The 24,707-nt window shown below is 33.8% G+C and overlaps 1 protein-coding gene across 9 annotated transcripts in view; it reads left to right on the top strand.

Moving 5' to 3' along the window:
- The window catches only part of PHIP (pleckstrin homology domain interacting protein), a 138,764-nt gene that overhangs the window by 2,230 nt on the left and 111,827 nt on the right, over positions 1 to 24,707 (top strand). For 4 of the 9 annotated variants that reach the window (XM_031667248.1, XM_031667246.1, XM_031667249.1 and 1 more), the window contains exons 1-3: positions 12,112 to 12,201; positions 15,238 to 15,388; positions 15,480 to 15,578. The exons of 1 other annotated variant lie outside the window; for it this stretch is intronic. Coding sequence is in view for 1 of the 8 variants with exons in the window: in XM_031667255.1 (XP_031523115.1) it covers positions 15,238 to 15,388; positions 15,480 to 15,578 (250 nt within the window). In the remaining 7 variants the exon portion in view is untranslated. Of the gene's footprint in view, positions 1 to 12,111; positions 12,202 to 15,237; positions 15,389 to 15,479; positions 15,579 to 24,707 lie in introns of those variants that run through there. 4 more of the 9 variants (XM_031667255.1, XM_031667252.1, XM_031667251.1 and 1 more) reach the window with 1 other exon arrangement.

The raw sequence follows: 24,707 nt of genomic DNA, 5'->3' as shown, positions 1-24,707 counted from the left end.
TCAAGGAGTGATTTGGGATACTTTCATTCAATTCTTGGCCAAAGTGAATGGAACTGGAAGTAAACTCCAAGATTTACTAATTTGAAATTAATTTTTAGGTTTATAAATATTTGATAGAAGTCTTCAGTGAATTTACATATCTTCCTTGCTATTTGAAAAAATTATCACAAAGGTTATAATACTCCATTTTTAAGATGGGGCAGATTTTACAAAACTCATCTTTGCATCTGCTTTTACATCTGTGCATCTCTTAAAAACCCACAAACCTTCAGTCACGGAGGATTGCTGCGTTTTCTTGAAATCTTTTGGTAATGTTATATTTTTTAAATGAAGCAGCTTAATGGTATCTGGCTAAATTATGGTAATGGCTAATCCTCGTAGGAATATCTTTTTTTTTTTTTTTCAGTAAAAATGAGCTATCAATTTTGTTTTTGGGTTAATTTAATTTTTGGGGGGAGTGTGGGGGGGAGGAAATATTGGTAAAGTGAATTTCTATCCCTAGTCTGCATCTCAGAGTTAAGATACAATAAGCATTCTTTTTATCTGTGTATTATTCTCAAAATCCACCTATTTAGAATGGAAGTGGTTTTTCTTGCTTGGAGTTTTCTCTTTACTAGAACAGTCATGTTGGCATACTCATCAATCAGTTTAGAAATCTTATTAGAACTTGGAGTTCTTTGACTCTTTTCATTCATTAAGCATATTGCTTACTCTCTACTGGATGCAAGGTACCATTTGAGGTGCTTTCTCATCCATCAAACTGTGTATCTAGGTGTGTGAATTAACTTTATTTCACCTTTTTAGTTGAGATTTAGGTCTAAAAACATTAGGAACACTGGATTTTTTTGTTCAATAGTAGATCTTGCTGTTTTATATCTAAGTCAGCACATGTAAAGTATCTTGTACAGTATTTTCTGTTATTTTAATTCTTATGACTTAAAAAGTGTTATGTTGTTGTGTATCGAGTTGAATTTATTTAACATTGGTTTGAAAATTACTTGGTGAGTGAAACTGTAGTTTCTTTAGTTTCTACTCTTCCTGGAAATGATTTGTTATATTAAATAATAAACTGAGCAATATTTTAAATGAGAAAACTCATATATCACATCACATTGAAATTTCTAGAAAACCTCAAATTATAGCTGTTTAAAATGGGGTGTAATATTTGTACATGTGAATTTAAAAATAGGCACTGATCATCTGTAGTCAGTCTAGTTATCGCAATGGTTCAATTTTACTCAAGAGGAAAGTAGAATTTTAAGAGCAGTTTTAAAAGTTTACAGGTTATAATTGATGCATTCATTTCAAGTGTGATTGAGAAAGGAAATGCTCATATCTTATGGTTGTTTCTGTCTCTGGTTTAAAACATGACTGTAATTATCACCATCTACCTTAAGATTTAAAACATTTTTAACAAAGTAAATGGATAGGAAGCTAAAAATTGTTTTTGGTGCTATGGTATACGTTTAATTAGATTTTACATTTTTAAAAATATGAGATATGTTTTAAAGAACAGGAACACTTTTTCCAAATATCAGAATTCTTAAACTGTAGAATAAAAAATTTTTTTTGGACAGAAGGAAAGCTTTGTCATTTGTTTGTTTATTTCTTAGTTTGAATAGTGAATCTAGTTAGTTTATTAAGTCTGCTTTCTAGTTGTCACTTAATGATGATTGCATATATATGAGATATAGAGGCAGAGTTTTCAAGCATTTTACCGGATTTGGGACTCTCTTGATTACATTTTTTCTTAGAAGACTTCTCTTTTTTCCCACCAAGAACTAGTTCATGTTTTGCCAGGCTGTTAAAATGATTTATTTTTTGCCTTGTAAAATAGTGATATTTGCTTTTCTTAAAATTATTCCACTTTATTAGAAATCTTTTTTCTTTTTTTTCGTTTTTTAGTGAAAGGATTGGGAGTCAGGAGATATGGATTGTGGTTTTAAGCTCTGCTGACAGTTAACCTGTAGGTAATCTTGGGCAAGTCATGGAATTTCTCTTTGTCCCAGTTATCTCATTTGAAAAATAAGTGGATTGAAATTTTTTCAATCTGAAAATCTGTGATTTTGAACTATAAATAGCAGTACATTGTATTTAAGAACTAAGTTTATTTCATTTGTAGAGCTTAATTTTCTAAAACACAGAAAAGTAGAAATCACGTAGGTTACAAAATTATATAAATGCTTTTCATAGCGCCATTCTTTGGTGGTAAATTCATTTCTTGCTGCAAAGATGATTTGAGACACTATGTTGTAAAATGCCCCAAAATTACCATGATTTCCATCATAATTTAAGCACTAGTTTTCATTATTGGTGGTCTCAAATTCAGAGATGAATAGGAACCGTGGATAGGATTTAATTATGTATGTATCTTAGGTATACATTTATTTAGTGTATGCTGATTAATGTGAAAGTTAAGGTATAAAACCTAGAGACAACTTTCAGGGGAAAAAAGATACCATATTAAATGCTTTAGAATTAGGGATTCCCATTCTATATTGAAGATAGCATAGTTCTTTCAACACTTATTATAATTTTTTGGGGTTGGGGGAACATGTAATAAAGTAAATGTGTGTAGTAGAGTTACTATTTCCTTTTTTAGTAGAGTGTCAATGAAATAGAAGCTTTGCATGGTAGTCTCTAAAACAGCTTTAATCTCTCAAGGTTGTTATAGTGATGAATAAAATATGTTAGTTGTGAAGGGTTATATGATGAATAAAATGTTCGGTGTGAATATGTTGCTGAGAGGCTGAAGGAGCATTCTTCATTCTTTCTTACAAATAGAATTATTCTGTTGATACTTATACCGTTTTTTAAAATTTGAGGCATTACAAACATTTTTAATTGCAGTGCTTACTGTATTGTTAATATTCTTCACTGTAAAGCGGTGTGAACATAAAGCGGGAGCTGGAGTGTGCCTTTCACAAATTATAATGGTTTTCATTTGTTGTGAGGCAGAATCGTATCGAGGGAGTCTGTTTTCCATTCGGTAAAATGGGCTAATAATAGCTTCTACTTTGTGTGATCTGTGAGTAATAACTGGCATGAATCAAGTACTATGTAAGGGTTTGGGTTTGCTATTATCAGAACTTTAGTAGTGCTATTATCAGAACTTTAGTAGTGTTCCACTTAGATCTTTATAATATTTTAAAAGAAGAACATTTACATTTTTATTTCAGAAACAAGTATGTATGTACTTTCTAAACATAGAATCTGCAGTATAAAAAGACTGCATTAAAACTTCAGAAGAGTCCGGGTGTGGTGGCTCACACCTGTAATCCCAGTACTTTGGGAGGCCATGAGTTGGAGAACAGCCTGTATAAAATGGAAAACCCCATCTCTACAAAAACTAAAAAAAAAATTAGCTAGTAGTAGTGGCACATGCCTGTAATCCCAATTACCCGAAAGGCTGAGGTGAGAGGATCGCCTGAGCCCAGGGAGGTTGAAGCTGCAGTAAGCTCTGTCCCGTGCCGCTGCCCTCCAGCCTGGGCGACACAGTGATACCCTGTCTCAAGAAAAGAAAACAAACAAACAAACAAAAAAAACTTCGGAAGATACTATTAATATAATTACTTTATAGACTCAAGGATGAAACAGGCCTAAAAAAATAAAGGAAAAATGTTTAGTAAATACCAAAAATAAGTCATGGTTAAGGCATTGTGGATAGACCTCTGGAAAAATATTGCTACTGATTTCTACTGTGACTTGTTTTTATGGAACACTGAACATTAAGAAATAATTTGGGTGGTTGACGTAATCCTGAATTGATTAGAGAATATGCAAAGCTTTTTCTCTTTGGGTAATCATCAAATGACATTTAGGAATATATGAAGAGAACTTGGCTATTGCATCTGCCTCCTATACAGTTATTTGCGAGATTTACAACCATCACAACAGTTTATATTCTTTTTGGAAACTGTCGGAGAAGAGATGTCTTGACTTCTATTTTGTCAATCTGTTTATATATATTTTAAACAGAATTTAGGAAAAACTTTAGCTTTAGGTTAAATGAATCCTAATCAATTTCAGTTTTTTAGTTGATTTAGAATTTCTTTGTTAGTTTTTGGTTTTCTTTTTTTTTTCATAATCTGGAAACGTGGATGAATAATAAGAAAATAATAATAACAGTCTAATGCAGCTTCTACTAAAGTTAAAGCCAATTGACATTCTTCCCTTTCGCAAATTTTGTGGGTATTTACCATGCCACTACAGAATTGTAACAAAATTGTATCTTGTACAACTACTCTGAACAAGTAATACTAAACTGATTAGTTTCATTCTTACTAGTAGTTTCCTTGTATAAATTTCAGAATTCGTAGAAAAATATCTGTAATACTAAGCTTTAGTTGGCAGAGAATACCAAACATACTTATTTAAAATAACTTTCTATTTTAATGCACTTTTACTTAGAAAAAAATTTTTAACAGCTAATTTTAGGATATTTAAGTTGCTTTTGTGGTTATATCTAAAAGTGGCAAAGGCTATTATAGGAATCAAATTTAAAGTTTGCGAAAGGCATTTTAAATGTGAACATTCTCAGTTTCTATTATTTTGTTTTTGAGAAGCTATGTCGATGAAATTATGAGGAAATTGTGAGTGTTAATAAATTACTTTGCAATGAATAATGTTATTGGACCTATGGAATATAGAGGAGTGTAAGTATTTTATAACAAATTGGTGAAAATGGTAACATGTTTTTTCTTGGTGGAATTTGATAAAGCAAGGTACTGAAAAATCACAAACTTGTTATCGTATTGAATAGTGATGAATGTAAGTTGAGAAGTTACCACAGAGAAGGCAATCATCAGTTGTGAGACAGGTCCTCCTTTAGTTATTTACCTTCCACACTCAAAAACAGCCATATTTGAGCTTAGGCATCACAGGTAAGAAAAGGATGGTTGAATGAGAAGTTTTTGATAAGAAAATTTATGTGGCAACATAGTCAAATGCAACTTCTGCTTATGTTAAAACTAAATTGTAAGGAGAATGAGATGTGTGGTATAGGTAACTCTTAGGTTATCCATGGCAGTACAGATGGGTATGGCAGGTTTTTTTGCAGCAGAGACACAGGAAGAATTCATGTACAGCAGGCCTGCCTTATCTGCAGGTGTCACATCTGTGAATTCAACTGTAGATCAAAATAGTTTAGAAAACAAAACACAAAAAATTTTTAAAATACAGTGTAACAATTATTTATATAACATTTACATTGTATTAAGTATTTTAAGTAATCTAGAGATGATTTAAAGTGTGCAGGAGGAGTGTATAGGTTATATGAAAACACTGTGCCATTTTATATGAGGAATTTGAGCATCCTGGATTTTGATTTTGGTGTGGGGGTTTCCTGGAACCATTCCCCCATGAATGTTGGAGGATGACTGTGTTCTGGACAGCAGCTGACCTGTGGTCATATGTCATGGTCTATTTGGTCTCTGTCATGAATGGAAAAAGGCATGTAACTTGTCTTGGCAAAAGTTATAGTATAATGCAAGAAATATGTATCTCGTGTTTGACTCTGGTTTAGTTTTTGGGTGTAGAGACACTACATTCTAGGCAACTTAGTGAAACATCCGTTGTCTGAAACAACTTTGCTGTCGTTGCATAAGAATTATGTTATTTTGAGTACTGTGCTTGAAACTGAAACATTAAAAATGAAACTGATCTTTGAAGATTATTTACGTTGGCGTTAGTATAAGCAGTTAAAGGATTTTTCATCTTTAAATTAATACACAGTAACTTTTCAGCAGATTCCTAGATTTGAATTTAATATTTTGCTAGTAATGTTTTAAAGAAATTTTAAAAGTATGCAAATTAGCACATATGACGACTTAAAAATCAAAACTTGAAAATTTGTTATTTTAAGCAATTAAATGTTGTCATTTTGTTGTGTTTTAAATTATTTTTTACGAAGCATCCCTGCTTTGGTTTATGGAAACCTCAATTCTGAATAGAGTCTCTTTTATTTTTAGGAAGATTTGATTGGTTTATGATGAATAAAATTTGGAAGAGTAGTATTGCATTTTCTTTGTTTTTCTTTTAGTATTGTGTTTTCTTTAAATGACAAATTTGTATTGGTAATTGTATTGATAATGTAAACTGAACTATTATCTAAATGAATTCTTAACAGTTGACTAAATTCCGAATATGACACATTCTTTGAAGCTTGTTTATTCACAATTACTTGAGCAAATAGACCACCAAGATTAATTTTGACACTTAATAAGGTTCTATATTTTATTATAATTACAAAGAAATAATAGGCATCTAAGGGGCCTTCTAAGAATAGTTACCCAGCTTAGAGGACTTAACTTGAACTGACTTATATGGGTTCTGTTAAGTTTTTAGTCAAATCTGTGTGTCAGTGGGGAGAAAACTAAAGTTCTAAAATAAGGAAGCTGTAACATGATAAAAATAACAGTAAACTTGGAATCAAGAGACCTGGGTTTGATTACTATTTCTCCTGTTCTCCAAATATGTGCCCTCAGACAAACTGCTGCCTTCGAACTTCAGTTTTCTTTATGTATGAAATAGGGAGAATACTTAAGTTTATGTGCTTATGAAGATAAATAAATTTTTAGAACACTCAGCACAAAGTAAGTACTCTGTTTTTCTGTGGAGAAGCTATTACAGTTAACAAATCAGAAAATGTATTCTTGCTTTAAAGATTATAATTTAACTCACACTGTTAGTAACAGATTTGTCATTATAAGATTGGATGTTTTTAGAATTTTAGAGGCTGGGATTTTAATAACAGGCCTTACACAGTAATTAATTATCACATAGTGTTTCTATAAATTTATATTTATATATTGTATATTATATATGTTTTATATAATAATATATTTATACAATATATTGTATTTCTGTAATTTTGTTTATATGCTACAATAGTATACAAATAACTGTATTCCAGTAAACTCGCCTTTTAGAACTCAAAAACATAATAGCAGAAGTGTAACTAGCCTCTTATATCTGACAAAACTGTGAGAGAATAGATGTGAGAAGATCTGAAAAAGTGACTTTTTAGAACCAATTAGATGTTCAGAACCTAAAGATGAAGTGAAAGCCTAGTTAGACAGATGATACTGGTGCCAAACAGCAGGGTCTTATTTTCATAATAATTATATGCTACAGGAGAGAAAGGCACTTCTAGGTCTTCACAGCTAAATCAAATAATTGGAATGAATATATTGATCTAACATCACTTTGAAAAGGTTGTTAAAAAGATGCTCAAATTTTTTTCCTATTTAGGTTCACAAAGATTTTGTTTAAGATGAAAAGTCATTATGTAGATGTAATATGTAATATAGAATGTAATTAAAGTAACAGCCAACTTTTAGGTACAGTATTAACTGCCTTATATGGTTTAATTTAGTAATTTATGACTACTTTCCAGGGTGGTGACTGTTGTGATACCAGTCATACAGATGAGGACACTGAGGCTTAGAAAGAGTAAATGTTTTTCTCATCCTCAGCCTTAGCAACTTTAAACCCAGGCTGTGTGACGTGAGATTTCTTGGGGATTTTTTGTTGTTGTTGTTGTTGTTTTTTTGAGACAGAGTCTTGCTCTGTCACTCAGACTGGAGTGCAGTGGCGTGATCTTGGCTCACTGCAACCTCTGTCTCCAGGATTCAAACAATTCTCATGCTTCAGCCTCCCAAGTATCTGGGACTACAGGTGTGTGCCACCGTGTCTGGCTAATTTTTGTATTTTTGGTAGAGGGTTTCACCATGCTGGCAGGGCTGCTCTTGAACTCCTGACCTCAAGTGATCCACCTACCTCAGCCTCCCAAAGTGCTGGGATTACAGGCATGAGCTACCATGACCAGTAAGATTTCGCATTTTAAATTCCTGACCGTTTCTTTATAAACTGAGTAGAGTTCTTAGTGACAGTGTGTCTGGTAGAATGTAGCAGCTTCTAGATCCGTTATATTTTCTTCCCACTAATGACACTTGCCTTTTAACAATACCTTTCACTGAGATAATGGCAAATTTTTTTTGGCTGGGAAGGATGTCTGTTTATATGAAGTAGCATACCGTCAGAAAATGTTGGTTTAGCCAAAAATGCAGGATAATAAACCTCTCAAATAGCTCAGTTTCTTTTCTTGTTTCTTCCATACTATAATTCACATTCTCAGAAGATGACCCTTTTGTTCAAATTGCAATGGATAATTTTAGAAATATTTTATATATATGATCTGAAAAATGGATGATACAGATTTATAACTTGGGCCAAGATGGACAAGTAATGAACAGAGTTGCTGCTGTTTCACAGAATTCTTTTGTTCTTGCTGATGGAAACGTTGCTAGAACCATGAATCATTCTTTTAATCAGGGAGTGGTAAACTAATGGCTGCTGTGGGTAAATTGTGCAGGAGATCTGTTTTTGGAAGGCCATCAAGCTAAGCATGGTTATTGCATTTTTAAAGAATTGTTTTTAAAAAAATAAGAACATGCAATGGAGGTACTATGTTATTCTTAAAGCCTCAAATATTTACCATATGATGTTTACAAATGTTCGCTGACTTCTACTCTAAATAATATAACATATTTTACCAAAAGGATACCTTTGGCTAATTCAGATTTTAACCATGAAAAAGGATTAAAATGGACGGACGGTTAACCAAAGATTGTTGTTCCCATAGCAAGCAACTCAATTGAGAATGGAGGTGGAAGGGACATAAGTTTGAAAAAGCTCTGACTAGCCCCCTGGTTTAGACAGTAGAAGTGTGAATCTCAATGGAATGGCATCAGGATTTACATCCATAAGGCCCATTCTTGCATCTTATTGGAGGAGAGAAAATGTTTTGTTCATCAAAAAGGGATGAGAGCTAGGCATGGTGGCTCATACCTGTAATCCTAGCTACCTGAGAGGCTGAGGCAGGAGGATCACTTGAAGCCAGGAGTTCCAGACCAGTCTGGGCAACATAGAGAGATGCTGTCTCTAAAAAAATAAAATAAAAATTAGAAGTGATGTAATGCACCTGTAGTCTCAGCTGCTCTGGAGACTGAGGTGGGAGGATCGTTTGAACCCAGGTATTTGAGGCTGCAGTGAGCTGTGACTGTGCCACTGTCCCCTAGCCTTGGTGACAGAGCGAGACCCCCCCCCGCCCCCTTAAAAAACAAATGAAAACAAAATGGGGGTGGATGAGTTTAAAAAGTTTTGAGCACTGCTGATAACATGGGCATTCTTGGGGGAATTTTAAAAATAGTAATAATAAATTTGTTATTAATTCTTTAATCTGTTTTTACTTTCTAATTTTAAATTAAGGGTGTAGCAGCGTAATCTTATAAATATTGTAGTTTTATCTTCTACTTTAACCCTTAGAATTTTTTAAAGTGTTCCCTTTTACCTATAGAAATTTATACTTTTATGTTAGTTTCCTTAGTAGTGAAAGTGAACCGTGAAATGTTTCTCTTTTTCTGGTTCCCTTTAATGTCTGTGTTGAAAACTATTCAAAATGTCTGTTGTATGACTTGCTTATATCTTGCACATTGATATATACACATATTTGAGGTAATAGGTCATTTGTGTGATAGTATGAATTGTAGAGTCCAGTGTTAGATTGCGATGGTTTGACTCATCTGCTCACTGTGTGTGAACTTGGGAAGGTTGCAATATCTTTTTAAATAAATTCTATAATTTTTTTATAGAATGGGAATAATGATAGTGATGATAGTGTATACCTCTCAGAGTTGTGAGTAGTTCCATGTAAAACTTATACACTTACCATAGGGCCTGGCATTCAGTGTGCAGCCAATATGTGTTAGCTATATTAGTATTATTTATCACATTGACTTTATAATCTGGTCATACTTTTTATGTGTTGAATGTTAAGAATTTGAAAGCACCTAGGGTCACAGAAAGTAACTCGTATATCAGAATTTGGGATTCTTCAGGGGTTATTTTTCCCCTGAAATAATATCATTTGATAGATTGCTGAGAAACTACATACAATATAGATCAGAGATTTTATTATTATATTATTTTAAATGTTTCTTTTAATTATTTACTAGTGAAATAAAAGCTAATTTAAATTAAAAGCTTAAGTTTATATTAAAGATATGGGGTTCTTACTAGAAAATTGAAAATCACATATGTATATCTGTAAATAATGTATTAATATTTATGAATAGGAATGTGATTAATATGTTTATAAAGAATGTTTAGAAAAAGGTAATAGAAAAGATTGTTTTATTTTAAAAAATATTTTTGTTTATTCTGTGTGTTTGTGTTTGTGTGTGTGAGAGAGAGAGACAGACAGATAGTTGAGAGCAAAAAAGATTCACGGCCCCTGCGCTTTTGTATTTAATGGTGAAATAGAAAAACATTAAATTATACTTTTAAATGTATAATCGCAAGCTGATATATGAGTTAATAAAGGAAAGTCACAGGAAGTGTGCAACCAAGAAAACAGACTTAGATTGTGTAGAGGATAGAAAAACAAAGGAAGTTACATTAGAGGGAACATCTGAGACACATAGAAGAGTTGTCTGGGCAAGGAAGTGTGGAGAAATGCAGAGTGTATGCTATATGATAAAGTCTGACAGGAGAGAGAGATTGTGTGTAAATAACCTGGAAGAAGGCCATGTGGTTGAAATGTGAAAACTGAGAGTTGGGGAAAGGGACTGGGAATGTGCCAGGTGAAGCTAGAAAATTAAGAAGTGACCATACATGCATTTCTGGACTGGTAGACCAAGTTAAGGATTTGGATCTTTATCCAAAGAGGGAGGAAAGCCTCAGAAGTGTTTTAAATAGGGGTAACTTGATCCGATATGTATTTTGGAAAGAACATTCTAATTGCAGTATAGAGAATAGATGGAGTGTGAATGCATTTGGGAAAGGTAGGCGTTTATTGCAAAGATTATTTGAACTTGGACTATTATGGAGATACAGGTAGATGGATTTAAAAATAGGAAGGAAAAATTAAGTTGAACTTGGTGACTGGATATTGGGAATATGATGGGAAGGAGGAACGAATGGGCTGTGTAAAAAATGCAGCTCCTTGGTTTCTGTCTTCTAAGATTGGATAAATGGGGTTGACATCCACCAAGGTAGGGAACACTTTCGTGGGGAATGTTTTCATGAGGATCCATCAATTCAGTTTTGCATATGTTGAGTGTCAGATGCTTTTGGGCTCTAGAGAGCTGTTTTAAGAAACTTTGATATGCAAGTCTATGCTATAAATAGAAGTTTGGAAGTCATTGTTACAACAGTTGTCCAAGGAGAGAGTATATAGTGAGAAGAAAAGAGGATCGGAACTGGACTCTGGTACCCAGGATCTTAAGGAACTTCACTATTTAATGGCTATATAGAGGAGGATAAACCTAAAAGAAAAATGAGAAGGAATGGTTGGAGAGGAAAGCAAGTCAAGGAGTGTCACAAAAGTTAAGAGACGATAGTTTGCAAATGAGGAAGTGTTCAACACTTAGGTGAAATATTATGGGACATTAAATAAGATACAGATTTTAAAATGCTTATTGGAGTTATTGATAATTGAAGGTGATCTTTTGATAAGAGCTATTTTTTGTAAATTCATGAGTGTGGGAGCTAGTATGGAGTAGGTTGAGGAGAGGACGGGATATGAAATGAGATGGACTATGGACCATTATTTTAAAAACATGTTTCCGGAGAGGAAGAGAATGGGAAAGGGGTAGCCAGGATATTTGGGCACGGGTAGGTGTTGGATAAGAGCAGTTAGGCAGGGTTTTTGTTTTTTCCTAAAGTGAATGCAAAATGAGCATGTTTACACGTAGGTGTAGATGGGAAGGAGTTGGTTGAGAGGAAGTTAGTGTACATACTAGAATGTGGAGGTCTAATTTATAGTGTAGGATTTCCATGCAGTCAGAGAAGTTAGGATTCAAAGCATAGGTAGAGGGACTGGATCTTAAATATTAAGAGGGACAGTTGTGTTACTAAGAGACAGAATTGGTACAGGTGTAGCTAGGTTTACAGGTTTGATAGGGAAGAAACAGAAAGTTTCAGCTTTAAAGGTTCTCCTGTAAAGTAGGTTAAGTCATCTGCTGAGAAAATGAGGGGTGGGGAAGAGGACTCTTGGGAAAGAGAGGATAATAGCATTGTTTGTTAGTCTGTTTCCACTGTTCTTTCCAGAGACCCTTTCATGGTGGTACCTCAGGGACTGCTAAGAGGAAGCAAGTAGAGAGTCAAGCATTGACATATGTGTTCCCTGATGCCACTTAAGTAAGAATACTTTCTGAGTACCTTTAATCTGTTTTGTCTAAAATTTTGTTTGAAGACACGTTCTATGACTTTCTTTAAAAAGTGTTTTAAAACTATTAGAATTGCTATTAGATAATTGCAATTAGATAAGAGCTATTATCTAATAGCTGTGGCCCATGCCTGTAATCCCAGCACTTGGGAGGCCTGGGGGGGGCGCGAATTACTTGAGGTCAGGAGTTTGAGACCAGCCTGGTCAACGTGGCGAAACCCCGTCTTTACTAAAAATACAAAAATTAGCCAGGTTAGGTGGTGGGCGCCTGTAATTCCAGCTACTTGGGAGGCTGAGGCGGGAAAATCATTTGAACCTGGGAGGCGGAGGTTGCAGTGAGCTGAGATCCCACCATTGCACTCCGTCCTGGGCGACAAAGGGCGACTCTGTCTCAAACAAACAAACAAACAAACAAAAATCAACAACCCCAAAACTATTAGAATATAGAATTATACCATGTAAAGAAATTTTACTGCATCTATTTTTATGTGCTGGGATAGGCGCTAACAAAATGTTTTGAGGTTTTTGAGAATGGGGAAGTCAGTAGTTTCTGCATATTCTTAAATCTTTGTTTATCCAACTAGAACTTTATTAAGCGCTTAACTGTAAGTACTGCATTAGGTATTGGGTAGACAGAGGTAAACATGGCCTAATCTCTCCTTATGCAGGACACAGACAAGTAAACTGGCAATTTTAGTATAGTGCATGAGTCTTATGAACCCCCCAAACAAGGCAGATAATGGTAGGGCTTATATATTTTTGGGGTGAAGAAGATCATAACTCTCATTAGATTCTTAAAAGTCTAAGTATCAAAATATATTAAAAACAATTAATGTGGTAAGTACCACACAGTGCTAGAGGGATGAAGGGACATTTGAGGAGTATAATGTGCTGTGGACACAAAGTGTCCAAAAAGGGGCACAGGTGGTGTAAATAGGTCATGGAAGGCAGTGAGTGAGACATAGACTGAGACATGGAGAATGAGGTGTAGAGGTGAGCAGGTAAGACAAGATTGCCAGCAGAGGGATCAGCTTGTATAAAGTCTCAAAAGCCAGAGAAAGCACAAGGAATTTAAGAACTGGAAGTATCTCTTCTAACTTTAAAATGAAAGTTGATTTTGAAAAATTCAAACATTCTAAATCACTGAAGAAAGCTTGAGTCAGAGTGGATTCATAATTTATTGAAAGATAGAATATTACAGTAAGGATGTTCAGTTTTGCGACCTGAAAATATATTTTGCCAGAGGATACTAAAACAGCATCATCACACATCTGAAGTTAATAAGTAATGAACTTCTATCTTCTTTAAAGTTTTTAAAAGGAATTTTGATCAATTAAGTCACATTAAAATAATCATTTGCAATCTTAGAACTGGAAGCAACCTTACAAGTATTCTAGACTTCTAAATTTTATTTTTAAATAAATTATTTTGGGGACGATTAAAGAAAAGTATAAATATGATTTTAAAAACTCATTTTGGTAAGTTTCCTTCTAAATGCTTTTTTATTTAGCTAATCATACTAGTGTTTCCTAAACTATGTTCTGGATGAATATGATAGATATTATTAGGGAAAAAAGGGATTCTGTAGCTAAATGAGTTTGGGAAATTATCTTAGGATTTCTCAGAGACTTCAATGTCAGTGTGCTTTTTGACTAAAACAAGGAGGTAGTATGTATAATTCATATGACACATACTCTATTAGAACTCCTTTTTACAAAAATACTCATTTTACTGACTTATCACCTACTGTATGCCAAACTCTGGTGTTTTAAATAATCTTACCAAAGTGTGGCAGTATGGCTCCACGTTATCTTTGTGAAAGGAGGAGTGTATTTTGATAAAGAGCAAGGTAGGTTTCTCCTATTGGCTTCAGTTTAGATGGATGAGTATTAGCTACCTTTAAAAACATATCGTTCATGGATTTCTGCAGTTAGAGTATAGCAGATATTGCAAGATGGAATGAAATGATTTAAATCTCACCTCCCCCCACATCAGTCTTATGTAAAGGAATTCATGTTAAAGTTGCCATTACTTGGTAAACTTGAGGAACAGTTTTCAAATTTCTTGGTCTTAGGACCCCTTTATGCTTACTAAAATGTATTGAAGTTCCTTTATTTGTGTAGGTTATAATCTATTGGTATTTACCACATTAGAAACTTAGCATATAACATGTTAGAGACCTATTAAATAATACTAATAAACTAATTTCATGTTAATATAAGTAACATTTTTATAGTAATTATTCCCAAACAAAACAAATCTGTGAGGAGCATGGCATTGTTTTACATTTCTGTGAATCTTTAATATCTGGCTTGATAGAAGAGACATTTTCCTATCTGCTTCTGCATTCAGTCTGTTAAGACATCACATGTTATGTGTCCTGTGGAAACCTCCACCATGCATTCATGAGAAAAAGTGAAAAACAACTCATGTAGTATTATTCATAAGTTTTATCTGAGGGACCTCCAGGGGTGCCGAAAACATACTTTGAGAACAGCTGAACTAGATACTACTGTGGACTTTTTTTTACAACTTGATAGCTAATTATAAAGTAATACAATAATATTTTTTCCAATATAATTTTATTTAGATTGTGAATATTGTTTATTTACTGAAAGACTAATAAAAATATTAGCACTTCATATCATGGTTTCAAATGCCGGTATAAATTAAGTAGTATTTTGAAATTGTTCTGAAAGTGCTCACACTTTTTATAGTGGGTAGCTTTATTTTATGGTTGAAAGGTATTTAAAGCAGCAGTTGGAATTTTGTCTTTCTCTCTGTAAGATTTTTAGTAAATTATGAAATTCAGCATAGATGTTAAGTGTTCTTAAATTTTTTAATAACCAACTATCACTTGTTTTTAATTCTTAATTATTCTGGAGATTTGCTTTACATCAGATATGCAAAACATTTTATACTTGGATGAATTTTTTTATTGTTGCTCAAAGATTCTGAAAATTAAAATGATAAACTGAAACATACTATATTTGTCTTTTACATAATAGGTGAAGTATTACAGACACTTAGCACCTGATCACTTGCTGCAAATATGTCATCGACTAGGACCTCTTCTTGAACAAGAAATTCCTCAAAGTGTTCCTGGAGTACAAACTTTATTAGGAGCTGGAAGACAGTCTTTACTACGCACAAATAAAAGTATGAAAATTTTCTCATAGGATTCAGACATTCTTTATCTCACTTTTGTTTTTGTGTTCTTTGTATGCATAAAAATACGTGTGTTTAATAGGCTGCAAGCATGTTGTATGGAAAGGATCTGCTCTGGCTGCGTTGCACTGTGGAAGACCACCTGAGTCACCAGTTAATTATGGTAGCCCACCCAGCATTGGTGAGTTGTTTGAGTTCACTGCTAGTAAATAGCATCTTGGTAAAGAGCTTTTGAAAATAAAAAAGTTTTTGGGTTACTGTGGTATTAGAGAACTTCATATTATGTACATCTGCATTCAAAAAGGAAAAAAATAGATTTTTTTTCTTATTAGTAGTTTTAATAGTGAAAAAGTCATGTGTAATTAGGGATTGTGCACATTGCACCTTATGTAGGCCAGTTAGCTCATTGGTATTTTATTTTTACAAAAGTTCCATATTAAGGTATATATTATTAGGTCGAGTTAGTAGAATCAATATATAATTCAGATTAGTTATAATGGTAGGAGACAAAAATAGTTATCTTTTTAAAAGCACAGTACTTTTTTTTGGCTAAAGTTTCAAAGAGGGAGTACTGATGTAAATATGTCTTCTTGAGATGCCTCCTAGGTTCATCCCTTTCCCATCTGCTAGTACCAGGCCCTTGCCTTACCTGGATTAATACAGCGTCATCCAAACTAATCTTGCCTGGGGTGTCATCTCTCTCTCTCTCCCTTCCAGTATAGTGTGTAACACTGTAATAGTAACCTTATTCAGGTCTGCCTTTGTTGTGTCACTCTTCTGCTCAAGATAGTATAAAGAGGTCAAGATATTTTAATAGTGTTGTACTTTCTCTAAGTGTACTCCTAATTTTCAGATACCTTCAAAGTTCAATCATTGCTTCTTTTCCACTCTCATGTTCCTACCTAGCGAGGAATGTTATTCTTTTTTCTTTCACCTGCTCAAATCTTACTTCATTCTTTCTTTTCTGGATAATTCTTATACAGATAGTAAGTTTTAGATGACTTTGATTTTTCATTTTTATATATATGTGTATCTCTTTTTCTATCATTTTACTTGCAACTTTCTGTTTCCTTTGATTTCTTTTAAAAATATAAAAGGGGCTTTTAAAAATACAATATGACAATCTTTGTGTTTTATCTAGAACATTTAGTTATTTACATATAATCATGGATGTACTTGGGTTTAAATCTACTATCTAACTTGCTGCTTTGAAGGCAATTCCTTTTTCTCTAATTGCTTTTAAGATTTTTTTCTCTTTCTGATTTTCTGCAGTTTGAGTATGGTATGTCTTGACGTTAACTTTTTAAAAATTTGTCTTGTTTAGGTTCTGGAAATGTCTTTTATTGACATTGAAAAATTATCAATCATTATCTTTTACAATAACCTCTCTGTTCCATTCTCTCTCCTTTCCTATGAGACTTAAACACTTTATCTGCTTTGTTATCCTTTCTTCTATGTTTTACATGTTTTTGACTCTCTGATGTATTCTGGATTGCTTCCTCTAACTTACTTTTCGGAGATAACCTATGTGATATCTGCATGGTGGGTAATCATGTATTTTTTTTAAAAAACAAAAGATTGTCTTGTTTAAATAATTTTAATATGTAATCTTGCTGTAATGAACAAACATTAACAAGATTTTGAGAGACGAGGGTATATTTGTACTTAGAAAATTATTCTAAGGTGGTATAATAGGTTTCCTGAAAGAAGGGAAAAATAAAATATTATAGGAGTTTTCCCATTTAGGAAAAGTTTATTCTGTCTTTGAAAAACTATAGATCCATATAATAAGGAGAACATGTTATGCTTGTTCTTTCAATACATTATCAGATCTGTGGTAGGTAATGAAAGTGTAAGAATGATTAATGGTAAATGACATTTGCTCTGTGTGTAATTCCTATATGCCAGACACTGTTCTAAGAGTTTTCTATTTATTTACTCTTTTACAACCTTAAATGTTCTATAGGTAGGAACTGTTATGCTTATTTTACAGAGGAGACTGAAGCATGGAAAGATTTTGGTAACTTGACCAAGTTCACACATGCAGTGAGAAGTGAAGCCAGGATTCAACCCAGACTGTTTGACTCCATTATGCTATGCTTTATTCCCAGTAAACTAAATTTATTAATAATAATGCTTAACTACTCAAGAAAATTGGTGTTAGTCATTTTTTGGAAAAGGGTACCAAATATTTATAAAAGTCAAATAAAATATTTTAGGTCACATTATTGATGGTCAGATTAGTAAATACTGCTGACAGGGAGAGAGGAACATTTGTCTTTCCTTATTCACAGGAGATACATTCTGAGATGCATAGTGGATGCCGGAAACAACAGATGGTACAGAACCCTATATATACGTATGGCAAAAATACCTTGGGTTTTGCATCCAAGCATAGAAATGTAATTGATTCATTTAGGTAACAGAATTAATTGCCAAGCAGGTAATTGATGTACCTTTCTGAAAGACTATTTTATTTTTAGGGTTTAAGATAAATTTTTTTCTCTCCTGTTGTGATTTTCAGGAAAATCTTTGCTTTATGTTAAGAAACACCTGTAATGAATTGCCCATTTTGCCTACTTTAAAAAAGTGTATTTACATATATGTTTTGAAAGCACTACAGAGAAGCTAGACTGATCAAAATGGTTCAACTTGCTTAGTCATAGTTTAGTGACTATGTTTTGCTAGAGTTCACCATGGTATATATTTTGTTTTATTGTCGCTATAAAGTTATGAATAGGATGGTGATGGGAAGAAATAATTCATCAGTCTTCTTGCCAGAATAGTTGCCTGCATAGTGGTACAATATATTATTTCAAGCTGTTACAGTATGGTTCAGAAGATTTAAAAAAATACATACGAATGTTTGTAGTACTGACTTATTTCTTCTTTTGTTGAGTCTTTGCCATTTTCTGTCTGGCTACCTTTAAAAGTTTTCTTTGCTCTTTCCTTGGTGGGTGTGGTATTACCAAGTATCAGTGGAGGTAAGAAAAAAATTCTTGACATTTTAGCTTTTCTTAAGATACGTATATAGATTTAAACGTTTAATATAGATCCCAAATACTGAAATTTTGACACATTTGGGGTAGTAGTTGTTTTTCTTTAAAGAAACTTTTAATTTTGGAGTAAGAAATTATTTACTGAGAAGTTACACAGATGGTTTAAAGAGCTCCTGTATACCCGTCATGCAGTGTCCCCAAATGTTACACTTTTGCATTACCTGGTCTGTTCCTCAGAACTACTAAACCAACGGTGCCCTCCTGTTAACTATACAGCAGACCTTATTCATATCTCACTAAGTTTTCATACTAATTACATTTTCTTATTCCAGGATCTAGTCCAGGATACCATACTGGACATAGGGTTTGTTAATTTTTTATTGGACTTCTTACTGTAGTTCAGAGGATAATTTTAGGTTAAGCTGGTGGCAAAATTGGATTTTCTTAGATATTTCAAACCGTGTGGAAACTATTGGACCTCTTGAATATCTCACATTCATCTCAAACTTAAAAATACCTAAAATGTAATTTTTGACGCTCTCTGAACCTTGTTATTCCAAGCCAGAAGCTTGGAGATAATTTTATTTTAGATTTACTGTTCATTTCTTATGTCTATTTAATAAATAATACCTGTTTATTCTACTTTCTTGAACCTGTTCTCCATTATCATTGCCACAGCCACATTTCAGGCCTTGGTACTTCTTGCCTGGAGTCCTACATTATTCATTCACTCGCTAAGTAAATATTGTATATCCCTGATTATAGCTGGCACTGGGCTAGGGTCTGGAGTTGCAGATAAGCAAGAACAAGGCCTCTGCTATCTCAGAACTTAAGCGCTGCTTAAGCCCCTGCCCCTAGTCTATTCCTGTATCCCAGGAGTCAGGTTCTAACGAGGGTTTCTTAACCTTGGCACTGTTGAGACATTTTGGGCCGGATAATTCCTGGGTGTAGGCAGCTTCCCTATGCATTGTTGAATGTTTATTAGCATCCCTGGCCTCTGCTTGCTAATTGCCAGTAGCATCCCCACTACCCCCTTGTCACAATTTAACAAGTCTCCGGACATTGCCAGATATCTCCTGGGCAAAATTATCACTGCTCTAAACTTTTTGAAATGCACATATCATCATGTCATGCCTTCTCCTTTCCCCCATTGAGAGTGACTGAATGATAGTGTCAACCATTTTAATGTGACACTATCACACAAGACTGACCTTTTCACACTTTTCCTCCCGTGTCCTCACCTGCACTTTGTGCTCTAGCTTAGTACAACTCTTTGGCAGTTCATAGAATCAGCTATGTTGATTTTCATTCTTTTGTCTCCTCACATGTTTTATTTCTCTCTGGAATGCCCCTCTGTTTTCTGTACATTCTGCAAGTATCTATTTATTCTTTAAAACTCAGATGTTAAACTGGGCAGAATTAAGTGATTTTACTTATTTCTACTATTGATTTTATCACATGATTATGGCTATTTACCTTTGTTTCCTCTAATATACTTTAGGTCCTGGAGGACAGGCATTATGTTTTATCGTGCTTTAGAGACCCAACTCTTCAGCATTAGTAAATATTAAATGAAAAGTAGTAGGTAGTTGATGAAATTGATACACTGGGATGTGACAAGTAAAGTTCAAAGGTGGGTAAGGCATTACAAAAATGGAATGAAGGTTGGTAGAAAGAAGAAGAGAAACTTGATCCAAGAATGGTAAGAGAAGATAAAATCACCAAACTAGAAACTGATTTTTAAGAATTAAGGTTTATGAGTAGACTGGGTTATCAGTTCATTACACTTGGAATGTAAAATACATACCTGTACAATTTGAGAACCCACTTGAACTTGCCTCAGTGTTTTCTTATCCTGTTTTATTTTATTATGTGCTTATAATTCCCAACTACTTTGAACCTTTTAGTCTTTGATGTAAGTTGTGAAAATTGAACTAGAACTCAGTCTCAGCAAGAGACCCAAAGTGGTCCGCTGCCTTCCAGTGCTCTAGAACCTCCTTTAATACTGTTTTCAAAAGCAAAGACCAAAGATCCCACTGATCTGTTATTATTACTAGCTTGTGATTCTCTTATTGTGGTAGAGAGATGTGAGTGTGTACTTGGCATAGCGGCATTTACTTCCGAAGGTATTAGTGAATCTTTGGTATTGTCCTTTCTCTTACCTCCATACCCACATTATGCCTGTTTTCAGATATAGTTTATTCTATATTTGCTTATACTTCAGTAATAAATGTGCATGGATAAGGGGAGATAGGAAAGAAGAGACCTAAATACATTAAAGGGATTTTTAAGGTTAAATTTAGAAATTGTTTTAATACATGTTTATCTTGTGAAAAAGATTTTAATACATTAAATTAAAGCAGTTTTTGCTGATTGCTTTGTTTGCATTTTTCTTACATTTGACATGTTAGCAAAGTAAACTTCTTACCTCTAGGTCTTTCATTTGTCATCTTTTTTTGATGTTTTGCCTAGGTATTTCCATTATTTTATTTTACTTGTTTGTGGAGGGTTGCTATTAAGTTCTGCAGTTTTGGGTGAGGATAAGGAGTTTTGAGAATCCTGATTCTTAGACATATTTGAGTGTAAGGAAAAAACTTTGCGTTGAAAAATAGCTTTACTACCCAGACATCCAATTAATGCTAAGAAGCCTTGCATTAAAAAAAAAAAAAAAAGTCTTAAATCTTGTCTACATTTACAATTTGTGATTCTCTGAGAAAACTAGTTTGAATAAAGATAGCAAACAGTCACTTAAAGCTAGATGCAAGTTTTTGTAGAGAAGACTCTTCTTTCTCACCTTGTGCTGTATTTTGCCATATTTCCAATATTGTGTTTGAATTACTCTGTAGCTGGTAATTTCTTAAATTTATTCAATCAAGGTTTTTTTTTTTCTTAGACTCTTAGGTTTATATTTTTCCTCCTATTTCTTACATAATTATTACAATGATTTTTATATTACAAATATGTGAGATTACATAATTTTAATATATAAGTTAACAGTTACATATAATTCAGCAAATTATAGGATATAATATGTGGGGTTTTTTTCCTGTTCATTTATCTTTTTCTAATATGTTGTATTCAGTTATTCAGTGTTTTTTCTTTCCATTTTCTTACTCAATCCATACTTTATTCCTAGTTAGGTATCTACTCATCACTTATTTAAATATGTTTATTTTAACCTGTTGTTTCTCAGTAACCATTTTTACTTTTAGAGCTCATTTTCTTATGTTTTTCTAGTCATAATTTTAGTCTTATAAAGGTTTTATACTTTTTTTTTTTGTTTAATGATTGTTGACTCAGTTATGTTCTTTTTTGTCTTGGTCTTTGTTTTTTAGTGTTTTCCCTGAATGATCTTCATATTTCTATTTGACACAGTTTTTGTTGTTTTTTTTTTTTTTTTTTTTTTTTTTTTTGGACGGGGTTTTCGCCTTTTCGCCCAGGCTGGAGTGCAGTGGCCGGATCTCAGCTCACTGCAAGCTCCGCCTCCTGGGTTCACGCCATTCTCCCGCCTCAGCCTCCGGAGTAGCTGAGACCACAGGCGCCCGCCACCTCGCCCGGCTAATTTTTTGTATTTTTTAGTAGAGACGGGGTTTCACCGTGTTAGCCAGCATGGTCTCGATCTCCTGACCTCGTGATCCGCCCGTCTCGGCCTCCCAAAGTGCTGGGATTACAGGCTTGAGCCACCGCGCCCGGCCTTTGTTGTTTTATTAACTATTTTCTCCCTAGCCCCCTCCCTTGCTTTTCTATTTCCTCCCTTTTTTTGCCTCTTAAAAACAGGTTAGCTGTGAGAGACTGTCAAGGTGTATTGGCTTTTTTTTTTAGGGAGATAATGTTCATTATGCCAAAGTATCAAATGTATAAAATATATATTTATTTTTTTTTCTTCTGCTTAAATTTCTTTTCAAATTAATGGTTGACAAAAAAAGGGGGCGGAACTTTGAAGAAATGAAACTCCCTTAGGTGAGTTTAAATTGTTGCTTTTGTAGCTAGCTGTGTTTTAATTTCTTCTGTAACTAATAGGATAACATTTGGTTTTAGGTTATAGATGTGATGAGGGATATCCCCTCCACTTTGTATAAAACATCTGGCAAGCAATTCCAGTAGTAATTAGGAATCACTAGCCATTTTCCCTTTTAGTTTGTATCACCTATTTTTCCAGAGTGATTATTGGGTTTGATTTTGTTAAATATTCATATCTGTGTACGTGAAGCAAATTATGATATTATTTTCTCATAAGGTCATGACTATTTTGAATTTCTTCAGGGATCCTTTGAAGTTACATATTTCAGTGTTTTCCCAGACATCTTTTGGACCTGGGAAGTCCATGATCAGATTGGGCTGAATAGATATTTTTATAAACAAAGGAATAATTTGTTCAGCTCCATAAAGAAGCCTCAGGGGGAAAATTGGTCTCCAACAAAAGTCTTTTAAAAAGTAAACAAAAACTGTTGAGTTAAATTAACTTTTATGACACATGAAGATTTGATTATTTAGGGACAGTCCATATCGATGTTAGTATAAAATACCTTTGAGTTTGCAAAACATTTTGTCTCATCTGCTTTGTATAGCAACTCTTTAAGATAACCCTACATTTTAAATTTAATTTAATTTAATTTTTTTGGAGATTGAGTCTTGCTCTGTCACCTAAGCTGAAGTGCAGTGGCGCAATCTTGGCTCACTCCATCCTCCTCCTCCCAGGTTCAAGCCATTCTCCTGCCTCAACCTCTCAAGTAGCTGGGACTGCAGGCATGCGCCAGCACACCCGGCTAATTTTTGTATTTTTAATAGAGACGGTGTTTCACCATGTTGGCTAGGCTGGTCTCGAACTCCTGACCTCAAGTAATCCACCTACCTCGGTCTCTCAAAGTACTGGGATTACAGGTGTGAGCCACCATACTCAGCTGATCCTACTTTATTAATGAGGAAACTGAAGCTTAGGAAAGCAGTAACCAATGACATTATATCTCTGTTTTTGTGTGTGTATGTATGCATGTACCTCAGATCTTATGCTTTTAACTTTATGTCACATTTATATAGCACCTTTTTGCCTTCTCTGAAATTATGTGTTAATGTGTCAGCTCTGTCCATTTGTTGATTTGGGAATAGCAGTTGTTTGAATTTTGCCTCAGTATTTGAACTCTAGACCCAATGAAACGTGGTATGTTCTTTCAATTTTTATGTAGTGTCAGATAGATACTTATGAGATCAGGTATTTAATTCTTTGAGAAAGTGTTGATAATTTTGGTGTCAAGCTGGTTAATTTTTTTCTAAAATGAAATTTTGTTTTCAGAGCCCTTTGATTTCTTTTGCAAAGTTAGCTTTTGCTTTTAGTTATATCCTTTCCAATTCATTCTCATTGCGGTTAAGAGAAAACTGCAATGAATTATCCCAAAATAAATCTTACTATGTATGTTACTGCACTCTTTTCTCCCTTAAAACTTCAACTCATAATTGCTGGAATTTAGTCCAAAATACCTAACATAGCTTAGAAAGCGTTCTATATAGTCCGCCCCCCTACCTTCTCGTCTCTTCTCTTGACACTTGCCCTTTCTGTGCTCTGTGTGCAAGTCAATCCTGACTTCTTTATGTTGCTTGAATGCTATGCTTTTTCCAGCCTCAGACTATTGCACATGCTGTTTCCTCAACCTGGAATATGCTCCGCTCCCATCAGCATTCTGTGGCTGTTCATTTTTCAGGTCTTAATTTAAATGTCAGTTTTTCAGAGAAGTTTTCCCAGACTCCCAGATATCCACTCCCCACCCCCAATGTGATTAGAACCCTTTGCTATAGATTTCAAGATTCCCCTATACCTTCTATTTGATAACACTTAACATTGTTGTAAGTCCTTGTTTCATGTCTTTCTTCCTTGCTAGACTGCAATCTCCATGAGGGTAAGTACCATGTCTTCTCTTTTTCCCTCTTATATCCTCTAGCCCATATTTGGCCCATATAGGTGCTCTATAAATGTTTGTTGACTCAAAATTGAGTGATTAAAATGTTTGACATTAGGACCTAACTAACTTAAAAAATGTTTATTTAAAAGAAAAATTGTTATTAAAATAACTATAAACATTTAAAAATATTTAAAACTGAAAACATTAGGTCATTGTGTGTTTTCTGCTCGAAGTAGCATCAGACTGGTTTCCAGGAAATAAAATAGGAGAAAGATTCAATACTATTCCTAATAATTATCATATCTACCCTTTTTATTAGTGCTCTTTATGTCCTTGGTTCATGAAATTTTTTGTTTAACTCTTGGAATCATCTTTTCATTTTCTGTATTTTATTTTAGTTTAGTATTTGGGTTTTCC

This window comes from Papio anubis, chromosome 6, assembly GCF_008728515.1.
Source record: "Papio anubis isolate 15944 chromosome 6, Panubis1.0, whole genome shotgun sequence".
Taxonomy (NCBI): Eukaryota; Metazoa; Chordata; class Mammalia; order Primates; family Cercopithecidae; genus Papio; species Papio anubis.
This window is presented reverse-complemented; position numbering and strand designations above follow the sequence as displayed.